We start from the raw sequence: 21,508 nt of genomic DNA on the forward strand, positions 1-21,508 counted from the left end.
CCTGGAGAGGAAGGCAGGCATCAATAGTTCTGGTTGCTTCTGTATGGCCAGGTAATAGGAAAGGAGTTCTAACTTGAAGGTCATGATTGGGCTGCAAGGATTGGAAAACCTCACAAATCTTTATGCAAAATTCCACGTACACATGTATTTCCAAGGCAGAAGTTCATGGCATTTAGATTCTAAAAGGGATTTGTGATTCCCCTAGAACAAACTAGTGATCTTAAGTTTGAAAGGGTAGTGGTAAAAGGTAATGCCAGTGAGGTCACCAGGGGCCAGGCATGTGGAGCCTGTAAGCCATAAGTAGCTTGAGCTCCTTTATCCTGTGGGGAGTGAGCAGGGGGGTATCAGGGTAAGGGACTGGAGGTCAGAGAGATCTGTGAGGAGGCTGATGCAGTAACCCAGATATTAAGGCCAAAGGCAGAGGAATAACCTCCCGTTTGCATTCCCAGGATAAGGGATCTGGAGAAAAGTGGCTCATTTGTCACTTGGGATAGATGGGGACTGACTACACTTAAGACATATTGCCAGGAGAGGCCAGCAGAGGGCACTGTTGCCCAACACATGGACCTGCAGGGAAGGGGACTTTCCAGCCTAGAGGACCTGAGGCCCTCCCTAGGGAGAGGCCGCTCTAGGATTCCCTTTAGCCCAACTAGCCATCAACCTTGGCTCCTCAAAAGTAGTCAACCTTCTTCCTCCCTGTTTTGTAGCCTGTGTTCCCTTCACAAGGCTCTGAGATAGTTCCTGTGAGGGAAGAGACGGAGCTGAACTGGCTGCTCCTGTGCCCCAGCCTTGTCCCTCACAAGGGGCCCGGAGTACAGCATGCCTAAGGGGATTGAAGAAATGACTCAAGTTGCTGGGGAAGGAGGATAGGCTGTGGGGATGCAATCAGAAAGTCCTTTTTTTTTTTGCGGTACGCGGGCCTCACTGTTGTGGCCTCTCCTGTTGCGGAGCATGGGCTCCGGACACGCAGGCTCAGTGGCCATGGCTCACGGGCCCAGCCACTCCGCGGCATGTGGGATCCTCCCGGACCGGGGCACGAACCCGTGTCCCCTGCATCGGCAGGTGGACTCTCAACCACTGCGCCACCAGGGAAGCCCCAGAAGGTCTTTTGTCGCAGCTCATTCCTCTTTAAAAAATTTCCCTTCTCCACGAAGGCCTCACCTCACCACCCCCCTCCACCCCAAGCTCTCACAGCTGACCTTGGCGCTGCCACCATTCCATGACAGGTCCGTGTTACCTCTGGACTGAGAGCCCCATGAGGGCAGGGTCCAGGACTGCCTTGGTCATGCTGTGTCCTCAGCACTGTCCAGAGTGGGTGTGGGTAAGGAACAGAGCAAGTACCTAACACTGGCTAGATAAAGAAGCTCCTGGAATCCCCACTAGCCTGGATCCAGGAGCACGGTCAAGAACCATCCTAAGTCCAACACAGAGGCCAGGCCTAATGTGGACGGGCAGTCACACCAAGGGATGACCCCAACAGTCCAGCCCTAGTTTCCAACCATCACCCTACCTTGCTCTCTGCCTAGGGACTTGTTCCATCCTTTTCTACTCACAAATTCCGGGAGGGATCTGGGATTGTGGGTGAACTGGAAAGGGCAGAGACCAGAAAACCACGTTAAAAATGAACTAGTGGATTTTAAACTGAGGGCCCCAGGTTTAAGGGGGCATCCCCAGCACCAAAAATGGGGACAGGCACACAAATCCCACAATAAGTGTTTAATGAGTGAGTAAATAATGTCCCCTTGAAAAGACCCCCGCCCCAATTAAAGGCCAACTGCAGTAACACTTCAGGGTTGAAACCTTGCTTCCTTCCTGCTAGGAGGTGCCATGTCATTTATTGAAACAAAACAAAAACAAAACAAAACAGGGCAAACACATTTCTTAATAAGTGCAGTTTGTTAAAGTCCTATTAAAACATATGGGGTCAAGGGGAAGTAAAAATAATCAGAGGATCACTGTAGGAAAAACCTTTAGGTCTGGCACCTGGGAGACCTTTGGAGAGGAGGCAGTGGGAGAAACTTCATGTTCTGAAAGGAAGGAGCCCCCCCAACTCCCTTCTTCCCTCTCACCCGATTAATCCCACCAGAAACTACCAAGACGCCCGGAATAAAAGGTTTCAAGTTCAATAGTCACACTCTCTCCAAATACAAAAGGCAGGTACAATTCAACTGAACACAGAAGCTTGTGTGCAAAGTTACCGGAAACTGAGACACTGTATAAAAAGTTAGGTTAAAGATGATTCTGTGGTTTTGTTTTGTGTGTGTTTTGTTTTGAGGGTGTGGCTCTTCCTCGGTCACCTGAACTCAGCAAAGAAATGGTTATCCTGATGGAATATCAACAGCCGACCCACAGTAAAAAGGGACAAATTCTAAAAATTAAAAAAAAAGCATAATTACCAAAAAAATATGTCACTTCTTCCTCCCTCTGCATTTTGCTTTTTTAAACTTGTGTGTTTTTAAGTTTTTGATTTTTTTTTTTTAAATTCTGAAAAGTAGACAGTAAAACAGCTCCTGGAAGAATTTACAACCAACTGCATGAGAATCTGGGAAGCTGACGGGCTGGAGCAGGGCTGGGACCAGAGGACAGGATGGGGCACCCCCCACAGCCCTGTAGCCTCACTGTACGACCAAGGGAGGGGGGGGGTCTTTAGTCAAAAAGGAGGAAGGGAGGAAGAGGAAGAGGAGGGGGGTGGGGGGACAAACAAAATAAATGGTCATTGTTGCCTGTTTGAATCCGGAGGAAAATGCCCGGCCCTGTGTGGGGGAAGAGCCCCTTGGAGGAGAGGCAGCCCTGGGAGGACCCGTCCCCCAGCACCACGTGACCCGGAGGGGGTGGACAAGGGGGGCCAAGGTGGGCGCTGGTGGAGGAAGCCGGCAGGGGCCTCCAGGACACACTGGCTACTGTGTGCTCGTGCCCCCCTGTGTGTTCCCGGAGTAGCTCCCGTAGTCATAGTTCCCGTAGTACGGTGGCCACTGGCCCTGGTTCTGATAGTACTGGTTCCACTGCTGGGCATACTGGGGAGAGAGAAACCAAGAGCACCAGGTTGTCGTTCATCCAGACCCACATCTGGCTTCTCCCCTGACCCCACCCTCACCCATGGTGGAGATGGGTACGGTGATGACAGTCAACACATAGGTCTGACAGAGAAATCAAGGTACCTTGGGAGGATAAGTGAATGATCTAATGTCACATGGGTGGGCAGTTAGAGACTGAAGCCCAGGTCTCCCGGGTTGCCAACCTAATGCCCTTTCAGGTATAGCTAGATACCATGTTCAAAATACTCAAAAGCAGGTATGGGGCCTAGCATGAACCAATCAGAATGGACACTGGCCATGGTACTGAATCAGGGTTTGAGGCCCCCTGCTAAGCCCTCTGCTTGCTGCACTGGGGAGAGGAACTAGGACGGCAGTTACTTAGCAGCCAGTGTAGAAGTGTTCAACAAACGGCATGGCTATACTGTACTAGATGGACACCAGCCCAAGGCCAGAGAGCTGCCCATCTTTTTAGGGATAAGCAGGGACACAGGTCTGGGAATACACACCCCTGTGGGGCCCCTAGAAGTCTCCCCATTCTCCCCCCTCTGCTTGTGGCACTTACCTGTTGGTACTGGTTATAGCTGGGCTGAGGGTAGGTCTGTGCGGTAGGGGGCGGTGGAGGGGTGTAAGGGGCTGGGTTGTAGCCGCCGTAGCTCCCATAGTTGTAGGCAGGTGGTGGCGGAGGTGGAGGTGGTGGAGCTGTGTAGCCCTGGCTGTAACCTCCCTGGTTGTAGGGAGGTGGCTGGCTGTAACTCGGCTGGGAAGTGGAGGGAAAAAAACAAGTCTCTGTGAAACAGCCAGCTCAGCTGGGATGGAGGAAGGGCCTTTGTAAGCAGTGGGTCCACAAAGGAACTTCCCTGGTGGACGCTGTTTCAGGGCTGAGAAGGAGGTGGGTCAGCTCTGTGACATGGCAGGACAGGGTAGGATCAAGAGCTAAATTCTGGACTCTAATCCCAGCTATGAGACCCTGGAGGAGCAAGGCACACAGCAGCTCTTGAAATCCCAGTGTTTTCTTTTTTCTCTGTAAAATGAGAATTACAACAGAACCACCCCTTTGGATTGCCTTGCGTATTCACTAAGCTTACGTGCACCATCCATTGGGCACAATAAATGGTGGTATTTGTTATTGGAAGACCTGCTAAGAAAAACTGTAGTGGCAATTTCCTAAGTGCTTCCCATGTCCAGGCTGGATCCTCAACTCCTCTAATCCCCCCATCAACTCTCTGAGGCAGGCTCCATTGGCTTCGTTTTACAGAGAAGGAAGGTGAGGCTCAGGAAGGTGAAATCATTAGGCCCAAGCCACACAGGTAAGAAGTGGCAGAGCTGTGACTTGCCCCCAGGTCCGCCTAGTTCCAGAGCCTTACCTGCAAAGATATGATGTCATCTTCCCCTCACAACAAACCGTGGAAGTAAGTTCTACTACTAACTCTAGTCCTTTATGAGGAAAACGAGGTCCCAAGAGGTGAAGCTGTTTGTCCAAGGTCACAAAACCAGAACACTGTGGGGCTGGGGTTTGAACTTGTGTCTGCCCAACTCCTGTTCTAGGAAGTATTCTGGTTAGCCCAGGACTAGAACCATTCACCTGTGTCTCCTGGCAGCTGCCTCCAGGCCTGAAGTGTGGAAGGTGCTCAGTAAACGGGGACTGCTCTGGTTAAGGGGCCTGTGTGCACCAGAGCTGAGCACTGGCTCACTGAGAACTCAAACTGAGCCTGGAGCTGCTCCGCAGTGAAGCTCTCAGGGCAGAGGTCAAGTCCTCACCAACCTTAGAGTCTGTCCCTACATCTAAAGACAAGGGGATCAGCCCCTTCAAGCCTAGGTTGAAGGGGTAACTCCAATTGAGTGCTTTCTTGGGGATTCAGTGAGGCCAGTGACACAGCCAAGAGAACGCAGCCAAGAGAAATGCACTTGCTTGTGGGACCAACACATACAGCCCGCCCTGAGAGGGATGACAGAACAGGTAGGTTCCCCGATTTACTCTGTGTCTGGAAGGCATCTGGGAATATCTAGCGTCTGTCTCAGCCAAAAGCACTGGCAGGGAAGGGAGAAAGGGCAGGGCTGGAGGCAAGAGTGAAGACCTGTGGCTGGAGCACATGTTGGTGATTTCCCTGGACCCACCTCCTCTCACCTGTTCACACACACACGCACGCTTATCCTCTCACCTGTGGAGGGCTGTAGCTGCTGACAGTAGGGGTGCTGGTATTGGCGCTCGAGCCAGGGATGTTGCTGTTCTTAGCGTAGCTGCTGGCCCCTGGGGGGTTCCGAGCAGGGCTGTAGCTGGGTGGTGGTGGAGGCTGCTGTGGCGGTGGCTGCGGTGGCGGTGGCTGCTGTGGTGGCGGCTGTTGCTGGGGAGCCCGGTTGTAGCTGCCTCGGGTGTTGGAGTTGTTGTTATCCCGGCTGTTGTTACCCCAGCGGTTCTGGTTGTAGCCACCACCTCCACTGCGGTTGAAACCTGCATTGGAGAATCAGGTGAGAGGCCCCACTGTTCTCAGTTTGGGACCCTCAGGAGCTGGGCTGTCTTGAAGACTGCTGTAGCTCCAGTGTGACCAGGCACAGAGCAGGAGCCCAGTCCCAGTGAACAAGTAAAGCACCCCCTCCGGCCTTCCCCAGAGCCCTGGGAGCACCCCCCGCATGCCGCCCTGGTAACACTCAGTTGTTAGGGCCTGCTGACAGGTTTGTCTTGCCCACTGGACTGTAAGCCTGGGACCACGGCTGTCTTAGTCTCTACTGTGTCCCCAAAATCTAAGCACTGGGGACAGTCCTTTTCAGGCTTGGCCAAATGGGCTGGCCTCTTCTGAGCCTTTGTGCAGTTTTCATGAGCCCAGAACCCTTCCCCCAGCCAATTCCTACTGGCTTCTGGACCTCAGCTTAGATATCAGCATTTCAAGAGGCCTTTCCTGAGCCCTGCTCCCCTGCAGGCTGGATCAGGTATCACTGGAGCTCAAAGTACCCCCAGGCTGTGCCATTCAGCCCAGAATCCTTCTGGACTGTCACTACAGGATGATATAGTGTCTGGGTCAAGGCTCTGTCTCCAAAACCACCCAGCACAAGACTGAAACAGAGTAGGGCATGCTTATTAAATCATGATCATACACTTCAGAGATAGCATAACTTAGTAAGAACCTGGGCTCTGGATCCATCATCACTTGATCCCAACTATGGATTCAGCTGGGTGAATCTTGGGCAAATTAACCTCTCCAAGCCTGTTTCTCCATGCGTTTCAGAAGCAAAACCATTCCTAATATTTGCCCTGTGTCAGGTCCTGAGGTGGGACCCAGGACTGGCAGTAAACTCGGTCTGGCCGCTCTTCTCAAGAAGCTCATGGTCAGATGAGGGGTGGGAAAGATTCATAAAAATAATAGCAATGCGACATACAAATGGGCAAGGGCTTCAGGAGCAATGTCCAGGGGGAGCATGACAGTGGGAGAGTTTCCCTGAGGCCCCAGACTCTGATTTATCTTAGTTCTCTACCAGAGTTCAGCCCACTGCGGGTGACAGGGAAATGTCATCTGCTGACTGAGGAAGCATTCACAAAATGCAACCCTGAACCAGGAACCAAAAGCAGGGACAGCTCAGTGTGAGATGCCTCACCTCCTCGGTAGCTGCCTCCTCCGCTGCCTCCTCCCCGATTCTGGAAGCCTCCTCGGTTGCCCCCAGGGGGACCTCGGTTGTCATAGCGCTGGAAACCGCCGCCACCTCCACGGCCCCGGAAGCCGCCACCGCCTCGGTTGTCAAAGCGCTTTTCAGGGGGTGGCCCAGCCTTGCGGCCTTCCTCATTGTATTGCCTCACCAGCTTGTCTGCTTCCTCTCGCTGCAGCTCAATGAACAGCACCTCGTCCAGGAAGTCCCCAACATCTGGCAACGTGAAGTTGGCTAGGAGGAAGGGAGGGCCCCAGAGGGAACAAGAAGAGGCGGTCAGCACCTTCAGAGGTCTGGTCTCCTTCACCCCCAGGACACTGGCCTGCCAGAAGGGAGGAGGAGGAGGGGACTGCAGTATGAGTGACAGAGGAGAGACAGGGTCCCAAGCTCGGCCTCCCTGACAACAGTAAGGGGCTAACAAAGACCCTCTCCTCCCTTTCCTGAAGAGGTGGCTAAGCCCCACCAAACCAATGTTTTATAACCCAGGGAGTGAGCCTGGCAGGTAAAATCATCTTCCTTATTTTTACAGAGAAGCAAACTGAGGCTTGCTCAGCTAGCCCACCCAGTGGGTGCCAGAGGCGGACGGCCAACCATGCAGGTCTCTCAGCCCCTGTTCCCACACATCCTCTCCCTCATCCTGCCGCAGCCCCATCTAGTCTGAAAACCCTGCCCCAGGAGGGATACAGGCAGCTTTTCCATTCACAGCTGTACTAGACGGGGAAGGGACAAAGCAGAAGCACAAAAAGAATGAACGAGATAAAAAAAAGAATAATCAAGAAGCTGGGGAGGGAAAAACTGTGCAAAGCCCTTTTTCTCTTAAGGACCCTGCTGCGATGTCCCTCGGGGAACCGCTCATTTCCTACCTTTCATTTCTAAGACCGCGTGATCGGGGACATCCTTCCCTTCTTCGTCGGTTCGCTTTATTGTTCGGTCTTTTAGGTCCTCATCAGTGGGACAAATTACAATAGCTTTGCGCTGGAAGCCTTCAAATGGTCTCATTTTTCGTCTCTGGGCTGACCCATAAACATTTGTCTAGGGGTAGGTAACAGAAGAGGCAAGAGATGGTCATTACAAGTTGGTCTTTTCCTCTGTGGGGTATTATGTAGGCCAGGGACTGAGAAAGGGATACTAGTTCTCCAAGCAGAGAAACTCAGGAAACTGCTCTTCACTTTTAAGATTCTTGAGACTACCCTCAGAAAATGAACTGACTTGGGAAAGTGGCTGCTGACAGTAACAGGACAAGGGATTCCTAAAGTTTGAGCTTTGCTTTTTTAATCCAATTTGTTCATGGTATTGTGCATTACAGCCCCCTCAGCCCCCATTCTAAAAGTAACATGCTCACAGTAAAAAAATTCAGAGTACAAGCTATAAAGTTTAGAGTAAGAATCCTTTCATCCACCTACTGCCATTCCTACCTCCCAGAGATGACCTGTATTGAATTTATGTATTTCTAGAAATATCTGTGTGATTTTTTTTTCTTCTTCTTTTTTTTTGGTATGCGGGCCTCTCACTGTTGTGGCCTCTCCCGTTGCGGAGCACAGGCTCCGGATGTGCAGGCTCAGCGGCCATGGCTCACGGGCCCAGCCGCTCCGCGGCATGTGGGATCTTCCTGGACCGGGGCATAAACCCGTGTCCCTTGCATCGGCAGGCGGACTCTCAACCACTGCACCACCAGGGAAGCCCTGCGTGATTTTTAACACTAATGGAATCAAACAACACACACTCTTCTGAAGTCTTTTTTTCACTTAATGTTTCCCTGTCATTTTTCTGTGCTGGTGTTTTCCTTTTTTTCCTTTTGGGCTGCACCACGCAGCTTGCGGGATCTTAGTTCCGACCAGGGATTGAACCTGTGCCCTCGGCAGTGAAAGTGCAGAGTCTTAACCACTGGACCTTTACGGAATTCCGTGGTATTCTCCTTTAATAATATTTATAGAATGGATGCCATAATTAACCAGCCCCTTTGACAGTTGTATAGATCATTTTCATCAACACCGTGGTTCTTTTATTCCCTTAGTCCTGCTCTAAAACACCAGACTCACCCACAAGCTTCTAACCAGGGAGCTTGACAAGGCGATAACTTGTGCTTTTAGCAAGTGCAGTTTTGCTACTTTCTCTTCCCTTCTTCTAGATGATGGTTAGGTGCTTCCTGGGCTGGTGCTGGCATAGAGCAGTGCTCTATGACACATCTGATTGACATCCGTAGTAAAGATAGCTTCCGTTCCTTGAATACCTCCCACATGCTGGGCCCTTTGGGACTGGCGCCCAGATCTGTCAAACCCCAGTGCTCCACGGACTCAGCCTGTGTACCCGAATCACTCAGACACTACTGAAAAAGAGAGTGGCTCAAACCCCACCAGAGTATTCCCCAACCCGTCTCTGGAGGTGGGACCCAGGCACCTGTATGGGTATCTTTTCCCATTCAGACACTCAACAGAACTGGAGTAATAAGTAATGTTGCATTTAAACAACTTTTAGTAGCTCTGAAAGGTACTCAAGGGAGAAGCCACAGAGGGGAAGAGATCTGTAAAGGGGCATGCACAAACAGACAAAAAAATGTTGTATTTTGAAGATGCAGCCTGGCAGGGTGGAAAAAGCCCAGCATCAAGTCCTAGTGTGGCCACTCACTCACCGTGGCCAGTCCTTGTAGTTGCTTCATCTGTTAAAATGGAGGGAAAAAAGCCTCCCTCCTGGGCCTGGTGAGGACTGAGCGGGAAAAGGACCACAAAGCAACTGACCAAGTGTGAGGAACTCCTGGACTGGGGGCTACATTGTGGCCTCCAGGGTGGAAGCTGCCTTGACAGAGGCAGGTAGTGCAGGGGGAATGGCTCAGCACACCCTCGCTCTAAGGCGACTTGGTCAAGTCACACTGTGTGGCCCTGAGTGAGTGACTTCCACTCAGAGCCTCAGTCTGCATACCTACTAAGTCTCAAGCCCTGAAAGTGGAAAACAATAGGAAGATCATATGGTCACTATTAAGACTGAAGGAGCTCATGTGAGTAAAAGCCTTTGGTTAGCCCAGGGTCTGGCTCACAGCCAACACTCAACAAATGGAGGTCACGGTTGATATGATGTGGCCGTCATTGGGTGGGGTACACTGGATCTTCTTACTGTAAGGTTGAGTTGAAGCAACTCAGACCAAGGAACGTCAAGCTATAGTGACTTCCCATCAGAAAGGCAGGGATGGTGAGACAGGGTGGAAGGAACACAGGCTCTGAGGTTGAAATCGCAGCTGTGCCCTCTATTTGTGAGGCTGTAGACAAGTCACTTAATTAGTCTGAGTCTCAAATTTCTACATCTGTAAGACAGAGATCGTATCACCCTCCTCCTGGCTCTGGTGAGGATTTATAGATGTGAAAATGGCAGGGAAAGAAGTCTGCAAATATGTCCAACAGGACTGACACTGTCCTAGGAGAGGCTTCCCAATGGAAAGGACCAAGGAAAGCTAAGTTTGAGGAAAAGATGAGGCACAAGAGAGCCTATTCCAAAACACAAGGAACAGGAAGCTGGGTTATGGGTCAGCCAGAGGCCAGGGACGCCAGTGCACACCTGTTGGGAGATGTGGGCTGTGGGTACAGCTGTTTTCTAAACCAACCCAACTCTGTGGCCCTGACACACACAGCAGGCAAAGATGGTCTTCCCTGTTCCCCAGGGAAAATGTCTCAACATTAACTGGGGGTGGGGGCCCTCAAAGTGGGTGTGTGTGGTGGGCATACACGTGTTATAATCTGTGCCTTGAGCACTGGGCCAAGGAGAGGTCTTGAGCCACAAATGGTTAAAAAGCACACAGGTTACAAAGGAAAAGTCAAGTCCTTCTCCTCACTGCTCTTCCTAGACTCCATTCCTAAAAGCAAATCAGGTGGCATCTGGTCACAGGAAGACAGAATTTGCTTTCCTCTAGCTAAATAATGAGGTTTTCTCCTGGCACAAAACCCAGAGTAGGCGGGTGCCAGGGGTGACTGTAGCCCCAGCCACTCTGTGGACCCATTCTACTGTTGGCTTGCCCGTAAGAAGTGATCCTATTTTGATTCCTTTGAACCCCAAGGACATGGATAAACACCCCTTGGTGGTTTTCTATGGATGAGACCTACTCCGTCAATGTCCTGATGAGGGAATAGAGAAGAGAAGCATCACTGCCAAGAGGGCTAGTCCCTGCAGCTTCACAGTGGGAGGGATGGGGGCAGAGCAGACAGGACTCATAAACAGCTGGTCTCTGTCCTGGGAAGTGGCTAGACTCTGAGGAATGGCTCCTCAGACATTTTGGAACTGAGGTGCTGAGAACCCTCTTGGTGACAATTTTCAAGACCGCGCCTCCCTCCCCTCCCTCCTCGGCTTGAGGAAGGAAAGAAGAGCAACTAGGCCAGCCAGCAGAAATGCAAATGCTTGGCTTCGCTGGAGGAAAGGGAGTTAGCTGTTGGTGCCGTTGCCACAGCAAACACAGTGAGGTCAGAGCCCCTGGGCTGGCCCGGCACTGCTGTGGTCGCTGGGGGATGCTGCTAAGAGACCAGCACAACGGCAGGTCAGCTTTTCCCGCTGTGCAGGCTCCCTTGGCCTAGCTCCTGCTTCTCCCAGCCCCACCCTGCTTGAAGATGCTGATTCTGAGGAGGTCGGGGGCCGCCTGTGTTCCCTGGCCCCAGGCTACTTCCATTGCCCCGTGATGTGGGCCGGAAGGACAGGGGCTGGGTTTCTCAGAGCAGCTGCGGGGGTACTTTTGGTGTGTGACAGTCTGGGGGAGTAGGGAGGAACACAGCAGGCTGTGAGCAGCCTGAGGTCTCTAAGAGCCCCTCTGTCCCCTGTCAACTCTTGTCCCCCACCCACAACTCAACAAGGTCAGGCTGGCAGCAGGAGACAGGGTTGGATCCCAGGGGAGCAAACGTAAAGCTGGTGACGCAAGAGTTCACGCTAGCCTCAGCGTGAGATGAACCCAGTAGAACGAACCACTTGTGAGGTAAGAGACTTGGCCAGAGTGTCAACAATGGAATGGGCTGAGGCTCTGGGGGTGGGGAGGAGAGAGGAAAGAAACATCCTCTTCTCCAACGCCTGCCAACAAGAGGCAGTTTACTTTGGGTCTCCACTGTAGCCCTGGGTTTCTGTTTCAGGCAAAGGCGTGGCTCTTGCCAACAGGGATGCAAAGCAGGACTACAATCATTTGTTCTGAGGGCTGAGGCAAGGTCAGCGATGTTGTCATATCCAGCCCTGACTCTGATCACTGCCTGGCCTAGCTCTGGGCTGTTAGAATCCTAAGAGAACTCCTAGCCTGCAGACGTCAACCCAGGGGGTGGTTTGGGCCCTCACATTGGCCCTGCAGGGGCCTTCTCAGAAGCCTCCAGGAAGGCAAGTTTGCTGCCTCACAGAGGCCAGCTCCTACTCTGCACCTTGGTAGGCAAGGGACAGGCCAGGCAGGGTTTCATTCCAGAGGATTTCCACTGGCAGCAGAGCCACCTGAAGCAATGTGGCCTACCTCTTCTTTCTTTTCTTTTTCTCCTCGGCTGTTCCACTGCTCTAACACCCACATGATCTGAAGAGAGTACTCAGGTCACCATGGAATGTAAGTAAAAGCCCCAACTACACGGTTCACTTGGCCTAGCTTGGCTTCTGTAGCTACGTTCTCCTCCCCTCTCAAGGAGGGGCATTTCTGAGGTCAAACTACCAACAGGAGGCCCAGAAGAGCCAAATGTGAGGAGGTCTGACCACTCAGGAAAAACCAGAGAAGAAAAAAGATGGTGCTGGGCTGAGATCCAGGGACCGCAGGGACTTTGCCTGTAGTACCAGTTTCTGCTCTGGGAATCCCATCTAACTCAGGAGACAGCTAAGCATCAACTTACCCCTCACTGCCAACGCTGGTGGGGTAGGAAATGCCAGGGTCTGGCCTGGGGCCTGCTCTGTATCTCCTACACACACGCTCACCCACCCAGGGTTTTCTGGAACACACTTTTTGGGGTTTAAGCCAAAACAGGTCGAACCACTGGCTTCAGACCTCTTCCCAGGCCTCAGTAATCTCCAGTTTCGGGCCCCAAGTCAATCCTCCAATCTGTGGCCAACCAGAGAACCCTGCTCCCCCACCTTCAGAGTTTACGTTTTTTGGCCTCACTGTTGGCCTAGAACACTTGGCCTGATCTGCATGTTTCTCCACCAGGAGGCCAGCAGCCCTGAAGACCACAGGTGCATCTGGAACAGCCCTGGACCCTGTGCCTGAACAAGGCAGCATACGCTGAGAGGGCCAACGGCAAGTCTTTACTGTGCTCAACTGTTCTGTGCCTGGCTGAGGGGCTGGGGCCCTGACCTCTAGAGAAAGCCCACTTTGAAATGCTGGACAGAGATGTTAAGACAATTATAACCTCTAGGATTATAAACTTTCTCCATGGGCCACATATTTGAAATGGGTTTCACAGCTGATTTAACTAGTAAACTGAGAAAAAGACAGGCAGGGAATACTTGCTGGGGTATCCAAAAAAGGAATTCTCAAGGTATTAAAACACCACTGCTCTATCTTTCAGGACAGAATCCCACTGAGGCCAAGCTGGACTATAGCTCCAAAATGCCCTGACAAGAAAAATGGGGCAAAGTGAGGCTAGGGTTAACAAACAAACAAAGTCTTCAACGGGGAAGAAGGCTGGCTGTACGCATTATTGATGGGGCTGAGCTGGGGCAGCAACCCTGAGTAGCTCTTGGACTACCTTGTGCCCAACCGTCCCCTTCCCCCACAAATATATTCTAAACATTAGCCCAATTAGTAGTTTTTTATCAAAATTTACTATTATGGGATCATGTCCTGTCTTCTTCACAAATGTGAGTCTTCAGGGCTCAATCCCATGGTTGCGGCATTGGTCACTGGATAAAAGTAGTACACCTTTTCATGTCTACTTTCCAGAAAAGCAGAACCCAGAGTAAATCTCACATCTCCACCAGCACAGAAGAATGCCAATTGCATTGCATAGCCTTGGCCAACTGAGCATAACTGTTTCATCAGCAAACCAGATTTCTACTCTCAGTACCTAACTGCTTGGCAAGATCATTTAATTTGTCTGTCATAAAGAACTATCACCAGCCAGTAGCCATTTCTTTTGTCTTTAAGAATAAGTTCTTTGTACTCCTTTCAAAGGTTGGATATCGAGGCATCAATTTTTCAACTCTAAAGACTAGATTACCAATATATTATAAAAGGATATAATGCAGGAACAGCCAGATGGAACAAACACAAAGGGCAAGCTATGTGGGAAGGGGCACAGAACTTCCATGCTCTTCTGAAGAGCACTTGTCCACTTGTTCACCAACCCAGAAGCTCCTGCTTAATTGTTTAATTGTTTTGTGTAAGATGCTCACTCCTATGCAAAAGCACCTTGATCCCCTGGAGTTTCCAACCATGTTTCCTTCTTCCTTTTTTTTTTTTTAAAAAGGTTGGAAGTTGGCTTTAATTTAACTTACTTATTTATTTTTGGCCTCTCCATGCGGCTTGTGGGATCCTAGTTCCCTGACCAGGGATTGAACCTGGGCCCCCTGCAGTGGGAGCGTGGAGTCCTAACCACTGGACCGCCAGGGAAGTCCTTCCAACCACCTTTCTGATCAACCACTAAAACCAGCTCCACCCTCATCAGAAGCCCTTTGAACTCATGGTAACCAAGTATCTAGGACTACACATACGGAAGGCACTCCAGTTAAGGCTGCCAGGCTGGGGGTGCTACTTAGTTTACATATTTGCACACTTTCAGGTTTTTAAGAAAACACAAATACAAGGCTGAGGGGGAAGAGAGGCTTGTTTGTACATCCTCTAATACAAAATCTGCTACTTGAGAAAGCCTTCAGGACAAACGTCAAGGAGGTCTCATAGGTGGTAAACACGAAGCACTCATTACTCTGAGACAGGGATCTTTAACCACGTTTGGGTCACTCATACTTTTGAGAATGCCGAAAGCCACGGACGATCTTCCTATCCCAACTCAAAACTTTTTAGTTAAAAAAAGATCATATCTGGGACTTTCCTGGCAGTCCAGTGGTTAAAACTCCACGCTTCCAACGCAGCGGGCATGGGATCCCTGGTCAGGGAACTAAGATCCCACACGCCATGCAGTGAGGCCAAAAAACAAAACAAACAAACAAACAAACATATCTGCATCTTCATACAAAATTCTGTGTTTAATTTCAGAAGTTCCCAAATTGCCTAATGTTAAGAACCTTGCTCTTCATTGAAATGCAGGTAAAAAATACGTGACATATAGGTACCTGACAGTCATAAAAACATGCTAAGAGAAGCTGGGACACACCTATTCTGTAGGTTAACAACCACCTCCAGCTTGTTCAGTTCCCATGTTAGGTGTGCGGGCACCATTTTGAGCTGTGTTTCACAGACCAGGAGACTCAGAGGATAAAGTCAGCTGCCCACAGGCACGCAGCTAGGAGGCAGCAGAGCTGGGATTCAAGCCCAGGTTTGTCTGGCTCAGAAATCCATGCCTTTCCATTTCACAAAATTTGCTCTCACAAAATGTTCTTTTGTGCTGCTTGTGGCCTGAGCTAGGCCTGGATTGCTGCTCCAGACCCCTGCTTGCAGACCAGACTCAGAAAGCTGTGTTAAGAGTCTGGGACTGTGCCATCATGTATGGCTGACCTCTAACCAGTACTGCAGTCTAAGAGCATTATGGGGAAAAAAATACAAGGACCAGAGAGGACTTCCCAGGCACCCAATGGCCCCTTCCCTCTCCTGGGGCGTGACAGTCACCAGTAAGTACCTGATCTAGGATATAGTTGCGTTTCTTTCGGGCAGCGATCTGGATGAGGCGGTTGAGGCACTGGGTGGCCTGCTGGATCAGGACGTCCCAGCGGCCGGCGTAGTTCCTCTGACGGCGTAGGCCCATCACCTGTGGGCAGGGGGTGGTGAGGGGTGGGTGGTCCTGTTTGCTGAGCAGTAATCAGGGAGTGGGAGGTGGAAGAGGAGAGACCAGGGGCTATCCTTACCCGCATCTTATCCATGATGGCATTGGTACCCAGGATGTTGTACTTCTTGGAGGGGTTGGAGGCTGCATGTTTGATGGCCCATGTGGTCTTACCGGCGGCAGGCAGGCCCACCATCATCAGAATCTATAAGAACAGGACCAGGAGTGACACTGTGAACCAGAAACAGTGTGTGGCATGGCAGCCTGGCATCACCCTGACTTGATGGTGACCGTGAGGGTGACTCTAAACCTCATGGCCACCTCTAGGAAATGGAAGCAGTAACAGCGTCTACCTCATAGTACTGTTGTTGGGATTCAAAGAGATGAGGGTTGTCAGACTCTCAGCAGAGGGCCTGCTCTTATGAGTATTTACACTTTTGTTTAGGCAGGATTCAGGGGCCTCTGAAAGGGAAAGATCCACGGAATAGGCACAAGGAGTGGTATAACCTTCCTGGAGTCTCAGATGGGGACAGACTGTATGCATAAGGACGAGCATCATTTCTAATCAGTACGTTTACAATCTGGCAAACACTGGATGTAACCAAAATGCCCAAAAAGAGGAAAATAGTGAGGCTAATAACAATGAGTTTCAAAAGAGGTGTCCATGTGGTGGGACAAAGCTCACAAAATAACATTAAGTGAAAGGGCATGATATCAAAATGCTTATACCATAAGATCTCAACTGTAAGTGTGTGTGTATAAATGGCACCTAGCACAGCAAAAGGCATAGGATAAGCTCCAAAACTTTCAAAGGAAACTTATTTGTGGATGGTGGAATTAAAGGGAACTTTAATTTTCTTTATGTTTCTTAATTTTCTAGAATAAACACAAAATCACTTATATATCAGAAAGAAACATTATTTGAGGACAAAGACCACCAGCACAGCTTCTGCAACCAAATCAGCTCTAAGTCCAGTTGCCGTTTTTGCTCTCGGAGAGCCTTGGATGGGAGCATGGAGCTGCACAACCTCCTCCAAGGACTCGCTCACCAGGAACTGCCTTCACACCCTCTTCCGCTGGGAGGAAAGCCTCCTTTTCCAAGATTCTGACCACACCCAAGGAGCAGTGTGGCAACTTCCTTTTGGAATCTTTCTGACATTTAGGTGTCTTACCTTGGCCCCTCCCTCTTTGGACTAAGTCACACACGCACAGCCCTCACCTCACTCTCACAGCAGCTTTCACCACACTCAGCTACTGAATGTCTCCCCTCTGTCTTGGCAGCAACGTGGCTCTGGAGAGGCGGCCACCAATTCAGGCTTCCAGGCCCACTCACCTCACACTCTGCCTTGCTCTTTGGTCCGACAGTGCCCCGGATTCGCTCACTCAGGGGAAGGTGCTGGATGAAGGTGAAGCCTGGCAGGACAGAACAGTAGGGCTCTGCCCTCTGCCCGAAGTTGAACTCCACTGCACAATTCTTCACCAGGACATGAGGGTAGAGGGCCTGACCCCCTAAGGCTTCCTTCTGGATTCGGAAGGCAATGCCCATCCACTTCCCATTTTTGGTGAAGGAAAGTTCCACGTCATTTCCACATTCAAAGTCCTAGGAAATAAAGCCAGAGAAAGATAACTGCCAATGTTCTGCTTAAGGCACTGGGAGGCACAAGTCAGAGCAGACGCAGGGAATGGAAACAGAGCTGGCCTCCCAGATTCAAGTGCGTCCCTCCTCAATGTACAGATGCATCGGGAAGCACCAGGGAACAGCTCAGACAACATGCAGCCCAAAGCCCTCCTTGCCCAAGACCAAAAAGCTGGTGGATGTGAAGTGTGTAATTTTAGGAAGCTCCAAGTATTAGAGTCTTGTGCCTAGCCTGAGATGGAGAGGAAGGCAAAAGCGGTCCTGTCCATTCTCATCCCCAGCAAGATAACAGATGGAAAGAAAGCCACAGCAGGGCCTTTTAAGTCAGGCCCAGCTCTACACGTGCATTCATTTATATGCTCTTCTTGATGCTTATGTCTACAGTGATCTGGGCCTGACACAGCTCAGAGCCTAGTGGGGAATTAGACAAGGACACCATCCTAACTAATTCAGTTAAGAGCACCTACACAGAACAAAATTCTCTGAGGAGGAAGTCAAGTCCTGAACAGTAAACGGGAAGGAGCCAAGTCTGGAGTGAGAGGAGAGAGTCCTAAAGAGAAGTGTTGTTTGTGTACAAATCTGGCAGTGAGAAAACATAGGGTCAGACTGGCTGAAGCATAAAGGATTGGGGGTTGGGGAGTGATTTCGGGTACAGCTGGAGAGCCAGGAAGGGACCATATTCTCTAATTCAACAATTTATTGAGTCCTTATTGATCAGTTGAAGTTTAGTGGTTAATATCCTGTTTTGGAAGGCAGGCTGCTTCAGCTCTACCATTTACTCCATCTTCAGTTTCCTTATCAAAGAAGAGGGGCCAGGAACTTCCCTGGTGGTCCAGTGGCTAAGACTCTGAGCTCCCAATGCAGGAGGCCTGGGTTCGATCCCTGGTCAGGGAACTAGATCCCACACACTTCAACTAAGAGCCCTCACGCGGCAACAAAGATCCCGTGTGCCACAACTAAGACCCAGCACAAATAAATAAATAAATTTTAGTTATTAAAAAAAAAAAGAGGGGCCATGATAAGATTCTACACTCTATAGAGTTGTTCTGAGGATTTAACAGGTGAATGTGCTTACTACAGAGTGAGTGCATAATGAATGCGTGCTCTCATTCCAAGATGCCAGGCACTGCTCTGGGCTAAAGTGGTGGGGAGGAGACATGGTCCCTGTTCTCAGCGAGGAAGGGGCTCTCTGTTACCTCAGAAGTTTGGATTCGTGCTGACAGCAGCAGAGCAGAGCTCCTGACTTGTTTCGAATAGGGGAATGGCCTGGTCAAAACTGTGTTTCAGAAAGATCACTCTGGCTGCATGGTAAAGGTTTACAATTAAGGGAGACTCAAAACTTGGGATCATATGGAAGACGGAAGCACAGGTCGGGTTCCTGACAGAAAAGTACAAGACGTGGTATTCCCTCCCTTTTGCATGCGGAGACCACCTTGGGACTTGCCCTTTGAGAAGCTGTGAAAGCCCCTTTCCCTAAGGAGCCTCCTCACTACCCTCCTCAGTGCTCACAGGGCACAGTTCTACACAGTCCTTTATATTTTAAGTGTCCGTAAGCGCCCACACAGGTCGAGACCACGCAGGGCAGACACGCAAACATCTGTTGGACTAAATCCTGCCTCGATCCTCACAGCATGGTCCCTGCCATGTCTTCTCACCTGAGCAAGAGTGGCCCAGGTCACCTTTGCTCTACCACGGAAATGAACATCGTGGGGGTTAGCCTTCCTTACGTCCACCTGCTTCACTAAAGGAACTTACCATGTTGTACACAAACCAGCACCCACAACTGACAAACCCACCACCGACGGCGCCAACTGTCAAAGACGCAAGGGTAGCTGTGTCACTTCTGCAAAACCATTCCTGAGTGCCACACCAGGGCCTAAGGACCCAAAGTCCTTAAGCCTCGCATTATTCAAAGTGTGCCATTTTTGCAGCCTTACCTCTCACATCTCCTAGTGTCGTCCCTGAGGCTCCAAGTATTTTACTCCTTACGGTTTGCTGAAGTGAGTTACACTGTTCTCTCTACCTGAAAGGCCATTTTGTCCTTTCTGTTTTGTGAATGTTGAGAACTCAAGTTCTGACACAAATGTCCTCCCCACCAGTTCCTTCAGGCCACTGATTTTTCACAACCCTTCTAACCCTTCACTCTGAGTCTTTTAAAGTGATGGCATTCTCTAAACAAAGGAAACTGAACATAGAATCTTAAAAGTAGAAGTAAAAATGAACAGGCTGAAGCAAGAGTCAGGCCTAAAGTTCCAAACTGCCACACACTCACAGAACCTCGGGGAACCCAGTCACACACTGATGAAACATTGAATTGTTACAAGCTCCCTGGAGTACAGTCTTGATGGTAGCTATCAAAGATTAAAAATACACCTTTGACTCAGAAGTTATACTTTCAGAGGTAAATATTACAACCATATTCCCATAAGAACGCAAAGATGTGCAAATTGCTCACACCAGCACTGCTAAATGTGCTCCAAAGGGAAAGTGGGAGAGACTAAATCACACAGGATATCCATGTATGGGAACACGAAAAGCCCTCCAAGATACTCTGATAAGTGGGAAAAAGATAAGCTGTCACTGCAGCACTGACTTCCAGCAAGTAATTTTCAGGTCCACCAGGGGAAACTGACACCTGCATCAGAATACTAGGCAGCTACTAAGTAAAAAGGTGAGAAACTAACCAAATGTTCATTAATAGAGGATTGATTATATAAATATGGTAGATCAACACAATGACTATGGACTATATAAAAGAACAAAGAAATCCTCTGTGAAGCGATATATTAAAAAAAAAAAACTCTAAGATACATAGTTAAACAAAAAAAGATATAAAATAACATGTATAACATGCTACCTTTTGTGTAAAAGAAGAAAAATAACAATCATCTTTCTTGTACTTTGATAAAGAAATCCTGAATACCAGTAGGCTTATGTGTAGGGGAGGGCATATGTGAACCATGGGTGGAGTGGGAAGGTCTCAAGAAGACTTTATACCTTTCTGTATTTCTGGATATTTTTGGAAACCACAGGAATTTATTAACTACTCAACAATGTTTTAAATTGAGCTAGATCTATACTATCTGTGCATACAGGGAAAGATAGCTGAGATTTACTTTTTTTTTTTTAAGAGATTTACTTTTTTTTTTTTTTTTTTTTTTTTAATTTTTTAAATTTATTTATGGCTGTGTTGGGTCTTCGTTTCTGTGCGAGGGCTTTCTCTAGTTGTGGCAAGTGCGGGCCACTCTTCATCACGGTGCACGGGCCTCTCACTATCGCGGCCTCTCTTGTTGCGGAGCACAGGCTCCAGATGTGCAGGCTCAGTAATTGTGGCTCACGGGCCTAGTCGCTCTGCGGCATGTGGGATCTTCCCAGACCAGGGCTCGAACCCGTGTCCCCTGCATTGGCAGGCAGATTCTCAACCACTGCGCCACCAGGGAAGCCCAAGAGATTTACTTTTAAGTGGAAAAAAATGCAAGGTTTGGAACAATGTGCAGAATATAAACATGGTTAATTTTTGTTTAAGAAAACATGCTTTTTATTAAAAAGATAATGAGGTTGTGAAAGACAAAGAAAGACTGAGAAACTGTTTCAGACTAAAAAAGACATGACAACAGAATGCAATTCGTGATCCTGAACTAGAAACCAAATTGCTCTAAAGGATGTTGTTGGGACAGCTGACAAAATTTAAATGTGGACTATGGAGTGGGCAATAGCATTAAATCAATGTTAAATTTGATAAATGTACTGTGATTAAGATAACAGCTCTATTCTTAAGAAATGTATGCTAAAGTATTAAGGAATAAAGACACAATGTAGGCAACCTACTCTCAAACAGGTCAGATAAAAATCATATACATATATGTACATATATTTGGGAAACATGGTAAAGCAAATGTTAGAGTCTGGACAGGGCTCTATGAGAATTCCATGGCTTTTCCTTAAGTTTGAAATTATTTCAAAGAGGGGAAAGGGCTTCCCTGGTGGCGCAGTGGTTGAGAGTCCGCCTGCCGATGCAGGGGACACAGGTTCGTGCCCCGGTCTGGGAAGATCCCACATGCCACGGAGCGGCTGGGCCCATGAGCCGTGGTCGCTGAGCCTGCACACCCGGAGCCTGTGCTCCGCAACGGGAGAGGCCACAACAGTGAGAGGCCCGCGCACCGCGAAAAAAAAAAGAGGGGAAAAAAAAGAAAGAAAGAAAAAAAAAAGAGTACCTGTGTACAAATATGAGGATGGAGAGGGAACAAAACCAAGAAGAAGCATCCACCTGGGTAGTCACTCCTCCCTGGGGCTTCATGGCACATTTTACAAACATTTAACTTCTAGTGATAATAGTG

General features: G+C 49.4%; 1 protein-coding gene across 1 annotated transcript in view; it reads right to left on the reverse strand.

The window, feature by feature from the left end:
• Positions 1 to 1,863: 1,863 nt before the first annotated feature.
• HNRNPUL1 (heterogeneous nuclear ribonucleoprotein U like 1) overlaps positions 1,864 to 21,508 on the reverse strand; it is a 34,473-nt gene continuing 14,828 nt past the window's right edge. Inside the window, exons 8-15 of the mRNA XM_065899604.1 lie at positions 16,869 to 17,135; positions 15,618 to 15,740; positions 15,392 to 15,520; positions 7,535 to 7,703; positions 6,624 to 6,905; positions 5,195 to 5,484; positions 3,598 to 3,792; positions 1,864 to 3,014 (exon numbers count right to left, since the gene is read on the reverse strand). Coding sequence (XP_065755676.1) covers positions 2,898 to 3,014; positions 3,598 to 3,792; positions 5,195 to 5,484; positions 6,624 to 6,905; positions 7,535 to 7,703; positions 15,392 to 15,520; positions 15,618 to 15,740; positions 16,869 to 17,135 — 1,572 coding nt within the window. The 3' untranslated portion in view covers positions 1,864 to 2,897. The remainder of the gene's footprint in view (positions 3,015 to 3,597; positions 3,793 to 5,194; positions 5,485 to 6,623; positions 6,906 to 7,534; positions 7,704 to 15,391; positions 15,521 to 15,617; positions 15,741 to 16,868; positions 17,136 to 21,508) is intronic.

The sequence above is a fragment of the Phocoena phocoena genome, chromosome 20 (assembly GCF_963924675.1).
Source record: "Phocoena phocoena chromosome 20, mPhoPho1.1, whole genome shotgun sequence".
Lineage (NCBI taxonomy): Eukaryota > Metazoa > Chordata > Mammalia > Artiodactyla > Phocoenidae > Phocoena > Phocoena phocoena.